Source organism: Myotis lucifugus, unplaced genomic scaffold, assembly GCF_000147115.1.
Source record: "Myotis lucifugus unplaced genomic scaffold, Myoluc2.0 scaffold_300, whole genome shotgun sequence".
NCBI lineage: Eukaryota > Metazoa > Chordata > Mammalia > Chiroptera > Vespertilionidae > Myotis > Myotis lucifugus.
This window is the reverse complement of record NW_005871348.1, coordinates 1,369,412-1,384,871: the sequence shown is the minus strand read 5'-3', so window position 1 is coordinate 1,384,871 and position 15,460 is coordinate 1,369,412. Positions and strand designations below refer to the sequence as shown.

Genomic DNA, 15,460 nt, shown 5'->3' with positions numbered 1-15,460 from the left:
GGTTGATTTACCCAGGAAATGGGATAGCACTTCTGGGTAATCCTGAAGGCCCACATAAGGATTGTGGATGTAAATTTAAAGTGAGGTCAATGAGCAGGGCTGTATCTTTTTCCCCAGCAATGTTTAGCTGCCCTAGTACAGACTTACTGTACGGAGAAAGTTGGATATAACAAAGTTAGTGGTTTCTCCTGACAAATACAATAGGAGGCTATTGATTTCCCTGGCCAGAGAACATATTCTGAATAATTTGAAATACCTGGAGATTTTTTTTTATTATGTTTTTGGTCCACTTAGCCTAACAGCTACTGAGAGGTATATTGAAATTTCGCACCATGGTTGTAGTTCTATCCATTTCTGCTTTAAAATTATAATACCTCCTGGGGGGAAGACTCCTTTATTCTTATAAAATATTCCTCTTTATTTATGATGATGCTTCTTGCCTTAAAGTCTATTTTAGTCTGAGTATAGCTAAATCAGATTTATTGCGATTAGTGCTGTCATGGTGTAATTTCCTATCCTTTTACTTTCAACCTTTCTATGTCCATATATTTAAGGTGGTCTTTTATAAAGTCTTTAGGCTTTTATCTAGTTTAATAATCTTGGTCTTTTATTTGGAGTATTTGATCCATTTATGTTTAATGTAATTAATTTATATAGTATTAAGTACCATACTGTTTTTTAATTTGACCTGTTTATGTTGCTTTTCTCTCCTTTTTACTTTTTGAATTAAACACTTTTATTATTCCATTTTCCCTCTGTTAGCTTGTTGACAATTCATTATTTTATATTATTATTATTACCACCATTGAGATTACAACATACATCCTTACCTCAATACAGTTTCATACAAATTACTTCCCCATTAATGATAGAACCTTAGAACAACTAGCTCTTTTAATTTAACCCTCCCTCCAACCTTTTGCATTATTGTAGGAATGAATTTTAACTCTACATATAATTTAACCCCTGAAGAAATGCCTATAATTATTTTGTACAGTTGATAGTCATTTATATTCACCCACATATTTACCTTTTCCATTGCTCTTTATTCCTCTGAGATATATAGTTAGGTCTGGGATCATTTTCATTCTACCTGAAAATGTTCTTTAATGGTTCTTTTGGTGTAGGACTGCTGACAACAGAGTCTTGGAGTTTTAGGCTGTTTGAAAATAAAAATACATAAAGGACAAATAATGTTAAAGTATATTTTCACTGGATATAGAATTCTACATTATTAGCAATTATGTATTTTCAGCATTTTAAGATGCTTCTCCATTATTTTCCCATTCTTTTTGTTAATAGGTAATACTAGTATATCAAACTAATTTTCAGATTTTTCTCTTTGGTCTTTAGCAGTTTTACTAAGATGTGCCAGCTAATGTGTTCTTTGTATTTATTTTGATTTAGGGTTTTTAGAGGTTCTTGAATGTATGAATTGCTATATTTCTTCAAATAGTATGCTCATTCTCTCTTGCCTCTTCTTTTGGAACTTTTTTTTTTTAATTAGACCTTTCCATTGTCTCTCACTTGTCTTTTTCACTCTCATTTCCCATCCTTTTTTGGCTCTTTGTGATTCAATTTGGGTATGTTCTATCAACCTTTCAGTTCACTAATTCTATCTTCTGTGTCTAATATGGATATTTTTTAAACCTATTTATTGAGCTCTTAATTTCAGGCATTACATTTTTTACTTTAGAATGTCTACTTAATTCCAAATTACCTTTTTATGGATCACCTGGAGGTCTGTTTTGTTTTGTTTTTGTTTTTTAATGTTGTTTTCAGTCATATAGCCTGTATCTTGGAAAGCCTAGTAATTTTCTTGCATGCACAACAACATTCCATATAAAATATTTTAGAAACTTTAGATGGCTGCCATCCACCAAATGGCATCCACCATTTCCTTGTTAGGCAGAAATAATAGAGAATGAATATTTTTAATCTTACCAAGTACTACGTTGAATCAAAGCTGAGTTGAAGTTTTTGTAAAGCTTCACTCCTGGGCCTAATGTGTTCTTTAGGACCTTTCCCTTTGTTCCTCGGCATCTTGAGACTGTGGGCAAGTCCGTTCTGAATTGGAAGAGATAAGCCAAAAATCTTAGACTCTTGCTCCTCAACAGCTCACATGAGAATATGAAATATGATGAGAAAGGTTAAGCAGAAAGAAGAGATAATGGCTACAGTCCAAACCTTAGGGAGGTTTTGCTGTGAAGAGGGCAGACAATATCTGGAAGAGGTATGAGCAGTCAGGAGGTATTTTTAAGAGAGAGAGAGTGTACAAGAATCTAGAGAGTGTCATGGTGGTATCATTGCTGGTGTGTTAAGAAGCTCTGGGTAGAGGAAGACAGTGGCAGATCTCCAAGCTTTTGGTAAGTGAAAAGAGTAGCCAGGAAGCTGGGAGTAACAGGAGTATCTATAGACATGAACAAAGGACCTAAGTGGAAGTATGTGAAGTGTAGAAAAGCAATAACAGCCTTGGGGCTTCAGAAAACAGGAGGTTTTAATAAGAGCAAGAAAGTAAAATGAGACTTCAAAGATGGTGCTGAATGGAGAAAAAAACAATATACTTCAGCAGATAAAAAAATCAAGAGTTCAGTTTTGTAAATGTTAAGTTGAGCTCATCGACAGAGGAGTGAACTCGAACGTCCTCAGGGTGCAGTGGGTTAGCTGCAGCCATGGATTGGGTGAGCTCCTCCAGGGCCAGGATGTAGACAAGAGAAGGTCGAAGCTGAAGGCCCGGGACATGCCAACGTTCAGAAGTCAGAATGAGGAAGATAAAAGCTAGGGAGGTGGGAGGCTGAGTGAAGAAAATGTTTCCAAAAGGAAATAATTAACCATGTGAAATCTTGCTGAAATGTCAAGTAAGAGGAGGATCACAAAAAATGACCCTCTGAGCCCTGGCCGGGTGGCTCAGTAGGTTGGAGTGTCGTCCTGTGTACACCAAAAAGTTGCGGGTTTGATTCCTGGTCGGGGCACATACCTAGGTGGCAACCAATTGATGTTTCTCACATCAATTTCTCTCTTTCTCTCTAAAATCAATAAACATCTCTGCGGGTAAGAATTTTTTAAAAAATGATGACCCTCTGAATCTGACATGAAGGACTAGAAACTGTCAGTGAAGTGATGAAGACAGACACGTGGTGGGAATGGGGAAAGGAAAAGTGGATTCAGGGACTCCACAGACAGTTCTTCAGAAGTTTTGACCAATGGGGTTTTCTCTCCTAAAATCTGAAAAGCTAGAATCTGGTTAGTTGAAATATAAGTTATGGTGGCTGAGATGTGGAAGAAGGAAAGATCATTGAAACCAAGAAGGAACTGAGAATGAATCATCATAGAACAGGGTTTAGAACTTATAAAACTACATTACAAACAGAAGAGAGAAAAGTCTCCATTTGCCAGGGCCACGGGGGAAGCGCTGTCCTCGGGGGAGAGCAGAGTATGAGTCACAGCAGTAAAAATAACCAGCCTGGTGCTATGGTTTGAGTCCCAGCAGCTCCCGCTGACGGATGTGCAGGACAGAGGCCGTGGAAAGATAAGGTGAGAAAGGATGATCTCCGATGACCCAGGAGAAGGGGCCCACTCACCAGTATCCGGGCCATGGAGCAGCCTGGGGAAGGATGCTGAGGGTCTAAGAGGCCCAACAGGCTTCCAGGAGATGTGATGGACGGGTCCTCGGCTGGTTCTTAAGTGGATAACTTAAAGCTTCTGTGTTTAGGCTTTTGTTAAGATGCTCCAGATCTCTCCTTTAAGTAAAACACACAAGAAGTTTTTAAAAGGGAGAAATTGTTGACCACCAATTTTATGCCTCTGAAGACAACAAACCCAGAAGGCAGGCTTCTGCACTGGGCTGCCTGCCACTCACCCAGGAGCAATGGCCACGTGCACAACACCCAGAAACGACCATTGTGTCAGCCCCTACGACAACCATGACCAACATGTCTTTTTTTTTTTTTCGTTCAAGTCCATAGGTGTGGACCCTCTGCCGGCTAAGCTGTCCTATGACAAGTCACATGACCAAGTGTGGGTCCTGAGCTGGGGGGACGTGCACAAGTCCCAACCAAGCCTCCAGGTATGTTGAACACATGGAGTCTAGCCCCTGCCCCACAGGAAAAGCCTCTCTCCCTGTTTGTCTCCCACTTCCCTAGTGACTAATCTCATTTATCCAAAATATGTCCATAAGGGCTTAAGGAGAGAGTAGGAAACAGCCTCAGGCCAACACTCCTCACAGGCAATGGACAGGGTGTCTTCAGCGAGGCCTGCAGTTAAAGACAGTAATACCCATAATGGGTAGGATCTCATGGTATGACAATCAGAATGCGGCTCCCAGGCCCCACAACACCTGTCCCTCCTGAGCCAGGATCTCCTGGGGTCAAACAGCATGAAGACTGGCGTCCAGGGAGGAAGAAAGGAGACAGGCTCTCTTCACCTTGGGCTGGGCGGGCTAGAGATTTAGTGCCAAAGCAGGCACTAGCTGCTGGCCAATAAGGAAGGGGAAGGAAAGGAAGCAGCAGCAATTATGTCCATAAATGGAAGTGTGTTTATGGAGTGCCTCCAGGGTGGGAGGGCACAGAAAAGTTAGGTAATCTGCCCATGGTCCCACTCCTTCCCGCAGCAGGCTCTGCAGTCCCCACCTCCAGCTGCTGTACCCCGTCCCGGGAAGAGCTTGGGCCCCAGGGATCTGTGGGATTCCTCCCTCTGCCAGCCAGGGAAGAGCCATGCCACCCCTGTGTTGAGTGTGTGTGGCTCAGCCTTTCTCATCAGGGATGCACCAGAGGATGAAGATCTACATAATGTAATTTGAATGCCTGTTTTCTCAATTCACCCCAAAATGGTGCATAGAACCATTCTAGATGCACAGAAAAGGTAATTCGTTACATACAATGGATGCCTCAGGGTTTAATTCTTTCTCGGAACCCCAGCTGAGAAAGGGCTGCAGATGGAGCCAGGTTCACTCTGTTCCCAAGACTCTAGAGAAGCTTCCTCCGGGGACTGGCCTCCTGCCTGCCTTTGCTGCACCAGGGGGAGGGCACAACTTCACCACATGTGAACTGAGACTATGTCGGCGATTGAACTCATCCACCAGTCCTGAGCCTCATGAGCCTACAACAAATAACAACCCATTAGAACTTCTAGGGCCCAAGATAAAGGTCACTCAGAATGGAGGCTAAGCCCAGAGAGATGGGCTTATTATTGGGCCCTCTGGCAGCTCTAAGAAAGCACCTGAGGAAGCTCTATGGAGGGACCACCACCAAAGATTCCTCTGGAACTAAAAATGAACAAAATGCCTTTCTAATTGTCGACTGCAGTAGATAAATTGGGAAATGCATGGTTTCTACCGAGACCCAAATATATGAAGAGACTGAGACTCAACATCTCCGAACATGGAAGTTCAGAAAGAGAAAAGGAAACTGTTGGGATGGAGTCCAACATAAATACATTTGGAATAAAATTTCCAAGAGGATCTACAACTTCCTGGCTAGACTTATGAGAAATGACACATCTCTGCCCTTGTTGGTAAAAGAGTAGAGGGGAAATCTTACAAGGCAGAAGGGACAAGTTACCTGTAGAAGAAACAACAATCCGATGGGCCTTGAACTTCTCACCTGCAACAGGAGCTGGAAGACCGTGGAGTCACATTAGTTAGATATAAGGGCTGATGTCCAAGAATCCTGTGCCCCACCAAGATATCATTTACCTCAGGACAAAGGAAAGATACAAGAATATGCAGAATCCGGAGAGCGTATCACTCATGTGCACCACCTGAGAAACCAGATCAGAGACATCAAGATGGAGAAGGAAAAGAGGAGACAGTCATAAGTAAGGAACCTGGAGAGGACGGTGTAAAACTAAAAGTAAGATGGGTGCCATAGCTGGGTGGCTCAGCTGGTTGGAGCATTATCCCACACACCCAAAGGTTGCAGGTTCGGTCAGGGCACATGCCTAGGTTGCGGGTTTGATCCCTGGTCGAGGCACATGCAGGAGGCAATCCAAGATCAATGTTTTTATCTCTCTCAAAATCAATCAAAACATATCATTGGGTGAAGATTAAAACTAAATGTAAGTTGGATGAGGAGAATCTATCTGGAAAAGTATAATCAGTGCTAAGTAAGGGTGTTAGAATTAGCAGAGACACACTGCTAATTATTAAATTATTTTAGTAAAAATGAGAGTACAGAGTGGAGCGTGGAGCGAAGAGAAGGAAATAAGAATACTCAAAAGTGTCATCTTGTTGGGAGAAGAGAGAATATAGAGAATGTTTTAAATTAATAGCTGAGAACTGAATTCTGTTCAAAGCAGAGGTGATCAGGTTGGGCTTTAGAAAAAGAAGGAAAGAAAGAAAGAAAACTAACTCTAATGTGTTTATAAGAAACACACAAAACAAAATGATGAGATTAAATTTAAAGGCCTAGAAATAGTGATGATAGGGGAGCTAAGAGATACGTACAAGTGGTAATATTAGTACCAAACAAGGTGGGACTTAAGGTTAAAGGTACTCACTCACCAGCATAAGGAGAGACGTGACAACAAACAGCCAGTAGATATCCAACAGCATGACAACTAAATACATAAGAACATTTGAAAATACAAAGAGAATTTTATTTAAAATACACTTATATTATAATACCAAGGAAACAAATAGATGACATGGGAAAATTGAATAATGTGAATAAGGAACTTGGTTTAATTAATATATAGGAAACCTTTTGTCTGGCAAATAGTTTTTTCACATGTTCACATATAAATAAGTATCAGTAATCATGAAGAAAACATTTACAAATTTTATAGATGTTATAGACTACATTATCTGATAATTAGAATTAATATGTGACCTAAATAAAATGTGACCTAATAAGGAAACACTCCTAGATCATTATTGGATCAAAGAGGAAATTAAAAGGGAAGTTACAAACTGTCTGAAAATGAGACCTTTTCACATCAAAACCTATGGGAGGCAGAGAAAGTGTCCACAAGGAATATTTGTGTCTTAAAAGCCTGCAAAGCAAGTATTTGTGTTAAGATATTAGGAAAAGAACAACATAACTGGTAAAAAGAGACATTAAGAGAAACAAAATAAAGAACAAATAGAGAAACGGACATACAACACAAATAAAAACAGGAAAAAAATTCCTCACATCTGATAAAGGAAAAAGGCAAAATGAAGAATAAAAGAGGGCTATGATTATAGATACAGGAGAATGAAAATAATTGTAAAATAATACTACATTGCAGTTCTGGGGCAGCAAATTTTAAAACCTAGAAGAAATGAATGATTATTCATTTACAAAATGTAGGGGGAAAAACAAACTGACCTAAGTAAAGGAAAACTTAAACTAGAACAATTATTTGCCAGAGAGGTTTCTAAAAGATTAAAGGTCTATCATAGAAAAATGTATATCTGAGTTTTCTCAAATCTTCAAAATACAATTTTAGTATTATTTTAACTTCTCAGATCATGGGGTGAAATGTACAGCTCCTTTATTTGTTTTAAATAACCAGTATAATTATAAAAACTGATTAGTTTATATTTTTATTCTATTTTTAATCTCACAAATACAAAAGCAAAATTCTAATCATGGTATTAGATGTATAGTCCAGCAATGCATGTAATTGCTGAAGCAGGGAACAAATTAAGTTCCCAGATGCAATGATGGTTCGCTCCCAGGAAATCAGTCAACATTTTATATAACACAAATTAAAACAGAAAAAAAAAACTAAGATATTTCCAATAAATGCTGAAAGGCATTTAATTAAATGCAGCAGTCTTAATAAAATACCTAAAAATAAGACTAGAAGGAAATTCCTTAAATATAATGAAGACTATTTCCCAGAAACCAAGAGCAAATTTTGCCTAAATGACAAAGCACTAAAAGCATTTTAATTAATTTCAATAATTAAACCATGATGTCCTCCATCACCATAATTGGCAAGTCTAGGAAATGTGCACTATGACAAGAAAATGAAATAGATTGAATAAGCCTACCTTTATTGCTGTCGGCCGGGGTTAGGGAAATGAGCACTTCCAGAAAGATCAACGACACAGCCTTTGTGATGAGTAATTTGGAAATGTGAACCAAAAGCTTCAAAACAGTGCTTTTTGATCCAGCAACTTGACTTCTCAGAGCTTATCGGAAGGCCGTGATCATGGATACGGACAAAGATTTAGCTGTGTGTTACTACATTGTATTATAGACTGATGAATTTCAAAGGCTGGGGTGGGGGGGATTTGAGGGGGAGCGATTAACGGGGGAACTTATATGCATAGATGCATAGCCCATGGACACAGCCAATAGTGTGGCAAAGGCTTAGGAGGGGTGGGTTCGAGGAGGAGGGGATTATGGGGGCGGAGGGGGGGGACGACAAAGCAGACATCTGTAATGCTTTCACCAATAAAGATAAATCTAAAAATAATAATATCCCAATGTTTCTAAATATCCAACACTAAGGAATTGGCTACACAAACTTCGCTGTGACTACAGGAAGATGCTTCTCTAAAGGAGGCCCTCCCCCAGCAGCCAGTGCTGGAACCTTTGGCATCTTCCTGACTCCTGCCCGGCACTCACTTACCCGCTCACTCCCAGGCCCAGCTTTCAGCTGCCTCTCAGCCTGTTCCACAGGACACCTTGTCCCCTCCCCTTCCCCAAATGTCACTTTTCAGCTGACTTGTCCACCCTCTGAGGGAGATGCTCAGTCTTCCTTACCCCACGCTGACCAGCAAATGACCTCTGCTGTCCAGCTACATACACACACCTCCTGTCCCAAGCTCTCAGAGCCGGCAAATTTGAGGGGTTCAATTATGTTGGAGTCCCTGATGCACCCAGCCACGTGCTGGTACACAAGCCAAGGAACTCAAGGCTGGTTGGAGCAATGGCGCGGGCATGCCCACAGCAGTTCAATGGCCCGCTGCACTGTGTTTTGATGAAGTAACCTCTGAACATAGGGTGTCAGAGTGGTCAGCGTGAATGACACGGGCCGCTGACAGCCTGTAACCTTCCATCTCTATTATAAGCTAAAACGACAGGCCTGCTATCAAGCAAGGATTGCATAGCTTCGTGGATTTTTCTGGCATTTTCCCCTCGACTCTCCAAGATCCCGTTTCCTAATGCTGAGACTTCCTTCATGCCCAGAGCTTTTCCTCACGGACTTGCCATGAAGTGTCGTTTGGCCTTTTTTTAATCACAGGAAAATGACCTAATGCAACCGTAGAGCTTTAGAGCTGCCCAAGGTTGAAAGTGACGGCTCTCGTCGTTCTAATCTGGCATTCTGCCTGCCGTCCCCTGGGAAGCATGGTTCGGAAAAGATTCTACCCTCAAACCTGCCTGAGGAGGCACCAGGTGCTGTTTGTTTCACCATAAAAATAAGAGCTAGAAGACAATTTCATTCGAAAAAGCAAACAGCATCCAGGGTTGAAAGCCATGGGAGTCACCAAGCCCCGCCCGGCTCGTCGGCCTGGGGCTGCCGAGATCTGGATCCTTCCTTCCGCGCACGCGGCCACCAGGTGCAGGTCGGGAGTACCCACCTCCCTGTTCCGGGTCTGGCCTCTGCCTCCTGTGCCGCTCACAATCTCTGGGCTTGTTCTTGCGGGGCCCTCAACATTGCCCGCAAGCTGGCCAAGCTCCTCGCCTGGCGGCAGGTCAGCCACCTTTCAGGGCAATGGCCCTGGACTTGGAGGCTGATGAGCACGTGAAAAGGCAGAGGACACAGGCTGCCTGGCTCGGTGTCTCCGGCCTGCCAGGCCCGAGGCCTCAGTAGCTAATGGGCAGGTCGATGCCCGGCCTGCCCACAGGGAGCGCTCTGGCAGGACCTGCACACCACTCTCCTCCTCTCTAGCCTCAGACATCACTTGACTGTCCGCACTGCCAACGTGCCCGTACCTGTGCAGACAGCAGGGACGCACGCCGGGGAGTGGCTCAGGTCACCCCCACGGGGAGAAGTGTAACCTCCAGGGAAACAGAGGCAGCCCTGCTCCGTCTTCACCAATTTGTACCAAACACAAGGCCTGACTCCTTACTTCTCACAGGAAGTCCCTTTGTGAACCTGAACCTCTCCCCGTCGTTTCAATCACAAGGCCTCTGGTGGCACGACCAGCACCCCTAAAGGGCACCTCTGCCAGATCCCCGCTTTCTGTAATACGCCACGGAGTCACAGCCCTCGGAGCACGCCTCGGTGAGCAGTATGCGACAGATTCCCAGCAAACCAGCCCAGACACCTGGCATCAACGGAAAATAACCAGTCATCAGTTCCACAGTTTCACATTCTCATCACTTAAGGCTCTCTCCTTTTTCCCAGGGCGGCCTAGGTGTTGAGAAGGTGGGCTTCCCTGCTGGTGGGGAAGTTGTATCTGAGCAGAGTGATGTTTCGGTTCTGGGACCTCCCTCCAAAGCCCCAACACAAGTCCAGCTCAGTCCCCGCGCTGCAGTCACCACAGCCGACAGCGTGCAGCAGGTCATGCCAGGCAGAGTGGGAGGGAACAACTCACTCCTGTCCCACCACTTCCTGTCCTGCCTGTGCCATTCCACTCTGCTCCCGCCCCTTCCCAAGACTGTGGCTTGTCCATCATCTCTCTCTAGCAGCCTGTCTGCTGGGGAGCATGCAGAGGTCCCCAGGTTTCCAGCCCCCCACTAGGCCGGGCCCTCACAAGGACTCCTGCTCTCTGTCATAGGTGATCACGGAAGCCAGCACCGGCCAGGGCCAGCACCTCATCCGCACACCCTTTGCGGGAGTGGACGACTTCTTCATTCCCCCAACAAACCTCATCATCAACCACATCAGGTGAGACCCGCCGGCGAGGCCCCCAGGGGGACACCTTCGCCCAGGGTGGGGCCTGCTCCTGTCTCTGTCTCCCCCACTCCCCTTGGGCTGGCTTCGAACCGCATCAAGAAGGAACAGAGAGCCCTAACTGGTTTGGCTCAGTGGATAGAGCGTGGGCCTGCGGACTGAGGGGTCCCAGGTTCGATTCCGGTCAAGGGCATGTACCTTGGTTGCGGGCACAGAGTGTGCAGGAAGCAGCTGATCGATGTTTCTGTCTCATCGATGTTTCTAACTCTCTATCCCTCTCCCCTCCTCTCTGTAAAAAATCAATAAAATATATTTTTTTTAAAAAAAGAAGGAACAGAGAAATGGACCCATCCCTAGTCTCTAATTGTTAAAGTTCAGGAAGGTACCCAGCTCTTAATGTCCTGGGGGGGCCAGTGAGGTCAAGGAGTCGCATCCTCAAGGTGAGGACAACAGGGGAAAGGAGAAACAGCAGTAGTTAATGTAGCACCTCTCCTTGCTAGACACACAAAGCTAGTAGAAGTGGTCTCGAACCTATTTTACAGATGAGAAAACTGAGGTTCAGAGAAGTTAGGACACTGGCCAAGGTCACACAGCCAGGAATTGGCAGTCAGACTAAATGCAAAGCCAGGTGTCCTTTGAGTGCCCCATCCCGCCTCATTCTCTGCTAACCACAGCCCATGGTTCCTCTCAGAGCCCCCAGAGCAGCCGTGCAGGGGGGCCTACCAGGAAACAAGGCCCCCTAGGTGCCTGGTTGCCTCCATCCTAAAGAAGAGCCTTATCATAACAGTCCTGACCTCCGAGGCAAACCTCCTCCCCTCCTGGCCACTCCCCCTACTCATTTCAGAGCGCCCCTGACACTTGCTGTGAAGTCACCACTGCCAGGACTAAGCCTGCCCTTGATAAAGTCATCGAGACCCAGTTGTCACGTGGCACTGTTTATGCCTTCCTTCGACCTGACACCACCTCTCTCCAGGAAGGAATGACTCATTGTTGCAAGCTGATGCTGGACGTGTAAAAATACGACTCACCCATGTATGCTGGCCCAAGGAGGAAAATCACCACTTTCTGCCTCCTCCTCCTCACCCCCCCCCACACCCCCCACACACCCCTCCCCCCCCCTGCACTGCAGAGAGTGCCTGGGGAAGAGCCTCTAATGAGGTTCTAAATGGGGGCGCCCCCTCAGAGCAGCTGAATTCAGCTGGGAGTCGTGCAAATGCAAGGACTCAGCAGCCCCTGTGTGTGGCTTTCACATTAAAGTTCCTTAGAAGAGTGGGTTTTCTTCCTGCTCTGTCCATGCTCTGGCTCTTTAAGGATGCTTCATAGATGCTCTAAAGTGGGCCTTGTCCCCACTCTGAGGCGCCGCTTCGAAAGGAAGTCGTGAAGCGATTTTCCTCTTCCTGCGGGGTGATGAGTGTCAGAACGCCTCCAGAGCAAAGGGGAGGCCTGCCTGGAGCCACGCATTTACTATCGAGGCATTTCGGGGCGTCCAAATGTGAGCTGCTACCACCCACTGAGCTCTTCCACCAAAGCTTCCTCTTAGATTTGATCCTCCCCAACACCCTCCAAGGAACAACCTCTTTAGATTCCCGGAGGCTCAGAGGGGAAAGCAAGGGCCCCGGGCCCTGCGGGCTGACGGGGCCCTCAGCAGCATCAGGCCTTCCGGCTCCAAAGGTGAAAAAAGCCTCTCGGCCCCCTGCCCACCAGCATCATATACGCGGCCGGAGAGGGGCTGCCCTTCCTGTTCCCGGGAGAGGGAACACTCTTTGGAAACCTGGGCTTCACTGAATCTGCGTCCTCCAATCCCGACTCACCAGTTAGTCCAGAACCCAGCGGGACGCTCGCTGTCCTTTCCCTGCAGGCACAGGCCACCCCTTCCCAGCTGGCACAGGGCCTCAGGGAGACGCAGTGGCAGGCACCTTTACCCTCCCGTGCCATTTCTAACCATTAGTGCATGCACGACAGCGTCTGACCCGGAACCTTGGTAACGCTCTTCCTGCTGGAGATCGCAGATGAGTCACTTAGGAAGCCGTCCCCTGCAGAATGGCAGACCTTCCCCGGGGGCTGTCAGGTCCCTGAAGGCTTGTGATAGAGGGACAGAGAAAGGCTGCAATCCTGAGAGAGGAATGACAGATCCCCGACCCCGAAAGGCCTCTGACCTCTGACCTCAGTTCTCCCCTCCCAGGTTCGGCTTCATCTTCAACAAGTCTGACCCTGCAGTTCACAAGGTGGACCTGGAAACGCTGATGCTCCTCAAGACCATCGGGCTGCAGCGGCACGGCTGCCTGCCGCAGGCCATGGCCCACACCCACCTGGGCGGCTACTACTTCGTGCAGTGCCGGCGGGACGGCGCCACGGCCGCTCCACAGCTGCTCATCGACAGTGTCACCGACGCCGTGGTCGGCCCCAACGGTGAGGTGACCGGCACCCCACACACGTCCCCCGACGGCCGCTTCGTGGTCAGCGCTGCCGCCGCCGGCCCCCAGCTGCACGTGCAGGAGGTCACACTGCGGGGGGAGATCCGGACCCTCTACGACCTGAAGATCGGCCAGGGCATCTCCGACGTGGCGTTCCAGCGCTCCTTCGCCCACAGCAACCAGTACTGCGTCTACGCCACGCTGGAGGCAGAGCCGGACCTGCTGTTCCTGGAGCTGGCCACGGGGCGGGCGGGCGTGCTGAAGAACTTCAAGGAGCCGCCCTCGGGGCCAGCCGGGCCCTGGGCAGGGCCCCGCAGGATCGTCAGGGACAGCGGGCTGTTCGGACAGTACCTCCTGACGCCAGCCCGGGAGTCACTGTTTCTCATCAACGGACGACAAAACACGCTGCGGTGCGAGGTGTCGGGCGTAAAGCGGGGGACCACGGTGGTGTGGGTGGGCGAGGTATGAAGGTGGCCAGCGCAGAGCCCGGGCCCCCGGGCCCCACCTCGTCCTGACACCCCAGCCCCGAGCTGGCACCCTGTACATTTTTACAGACAAAAGCAAAAACCTGTATTCGCTTCGTGGTTCGACACTGGTCTCCTTGCAAGTTTCCTCGTCTAAGGTATGCGCTGCTCACCAGGCGGGGTGTTCTCGTCGGGAAGTATGAGTGCGCCTTAGGCTACGGCGAGAACCCACGCTGCCGTGTAAAGGAGGCATTTCCATGCCCGGCTCCACGCCATGTGACCGGGGACACAGTGGAACCCAGCGCTCCTGCTTTCCAGGCGGGCATCTCCGTCGGTTGCCTTCACATAGTCATTCTCCTTCACCGCCAGACCCAGCCAGACTGCACCCCGCGCAGGGGCCTGAGACAGGGCCTGGGCACGGCCGCCGGGAGCAGGGGCCTCCCTCCGGCCGGAGAGCCACACCTGCCCTCGCTCTGCTCCTTTTCCTCCTTCGCAGCTGCTTCCTGCTTTTCTTTCCATTTGACTTGTGGTACGCCTGAGAGAGAGCCAGTAAGACTTACTGCAGCTTGGGGGGGTGGGGAAATCACTCACTTTATTTTGGAAATTTTGATTAAAAAATAATTTTTTATAATCTCAGATGCTAGTGAGCAGAAAGGCGCTCTCCGAGGTCCAGCTCTGTTCGTCCCTGCCTTGGGCCGAGTCTCTGAGAGTCACCACCCCACATCCCCCAGCCGGAAAGAACAGTGGTCATCAAGGAGTGATGGTCTCTACAGCACTGACACCCCCAAGTGCAGATCGGCCACCACACTGGCAAAGGCTGCGTTCTGGGCTGGGACCCCACGACACTAGGACAAACCCTGTGTGCCTGCTTTTCACCATGGAAGGGGGGCATTGTTTAGTTAGTTATTCCTCACTCGAGGATATTTTCCTATTGATTTTGAGAGAGAGTGGAAGGGAAGGGGAGAGAAAGAGAGAAACATCGATTGGTTACCTCCTGCACGCGCCCCAACCAGGGCCAAGGATTAAGCCTGCCACCGAGGTACATGCCCTTGACCGGAATCGAGCCTGGGACCCTTCAGTCTGTGGACCGACGCTCTATCCACTGAGCCAAATCGGCTAGGGCTGGAAGGAGGACATTTTATTAGCCAGGCCCGGATTCAAGGCAGACTGGGCTTGCCTGGCAAGGTGTGGGCAGCCGGCAGGATAGCAGCCTCCGGACTCACTGCTGAAACCCCGAGGACACAGTGGTGTCCAGGCAGGTTCCCTTTTAACAACCAATTTCCTCTCTGCCTGTGGCCCTTGCGCTCAGCTCTGGGGCCCCTCGTCCCTGCATCATCGCAGCGCAGTCAGTCCAGGGAGGGCCCCGGTATTTCTTACACACGGCCCCGTCTCCCCAGGAGCACACACTCCGAATCTCAGAATCGGAAGGATGCAGGCTGGTTATTATTCCACTGACCTATTCCCCGTGTCCCGGGCGATGGTGGGCTCTCAGAAGTGCAACCCAACAGCTGTGGGAAGACAGCCTGTGCTGAAGAATCTCAGCAAGAAAGAGGTGCCCCTGGGGTCAGAACGCCGCTTTCCTTCCCACACCAGCGGCCGAAACATGCTGGCACACTCGCTGGCTTGAAGGGTCGCCTCTCTAACCACCTGGGTTGGGAGAGGTGGTCCCATCACAGACACCTTAGCTAGCGTAGCCCCTTCACCTGCCAACATGGCCATGGTTTCCCTGTGCTGCTGAGGAACGGCCCTTTTCAGGAAAGGAAGGCAAGACCCTGCCTCACTCAATACACAGCCCCCTTCCCCTCCCAC

The 15,460-nt window shown here is 47.9% G+C and overlaps 1 protein-coding gene across 1 annotated transcript in view; it reads left to right on the top strand.

The window, feature by feature from the left end:
- Positions 1-13,655, top strand: part of FSTL4 (follistatin like 4) — a gene marked incomplete at its 5' end in the record, with an annotated part of 22,346 nt that extends 8,691 nt beyond the window's left edge. The window contains 3 exons of the mRNA XM_006100177.3: positions 3,959-4,066; positions 10,658-10,767; positions 12,956-13,655. Of these exons, the coding sequence (XP_006100239.1) occupies positions 3,959-4,066; positions 10,658-10,767; positions 12,956-13,655 (918 nt within the window). The remainder of the gene's footprint in view (positions 1-3,958; positions 4,067-10,657; positions 10,768-12,955) is intronic.
- Between the last annotated feature and the right edge of the window lie 1,805 nt (positions 13,656-15,460).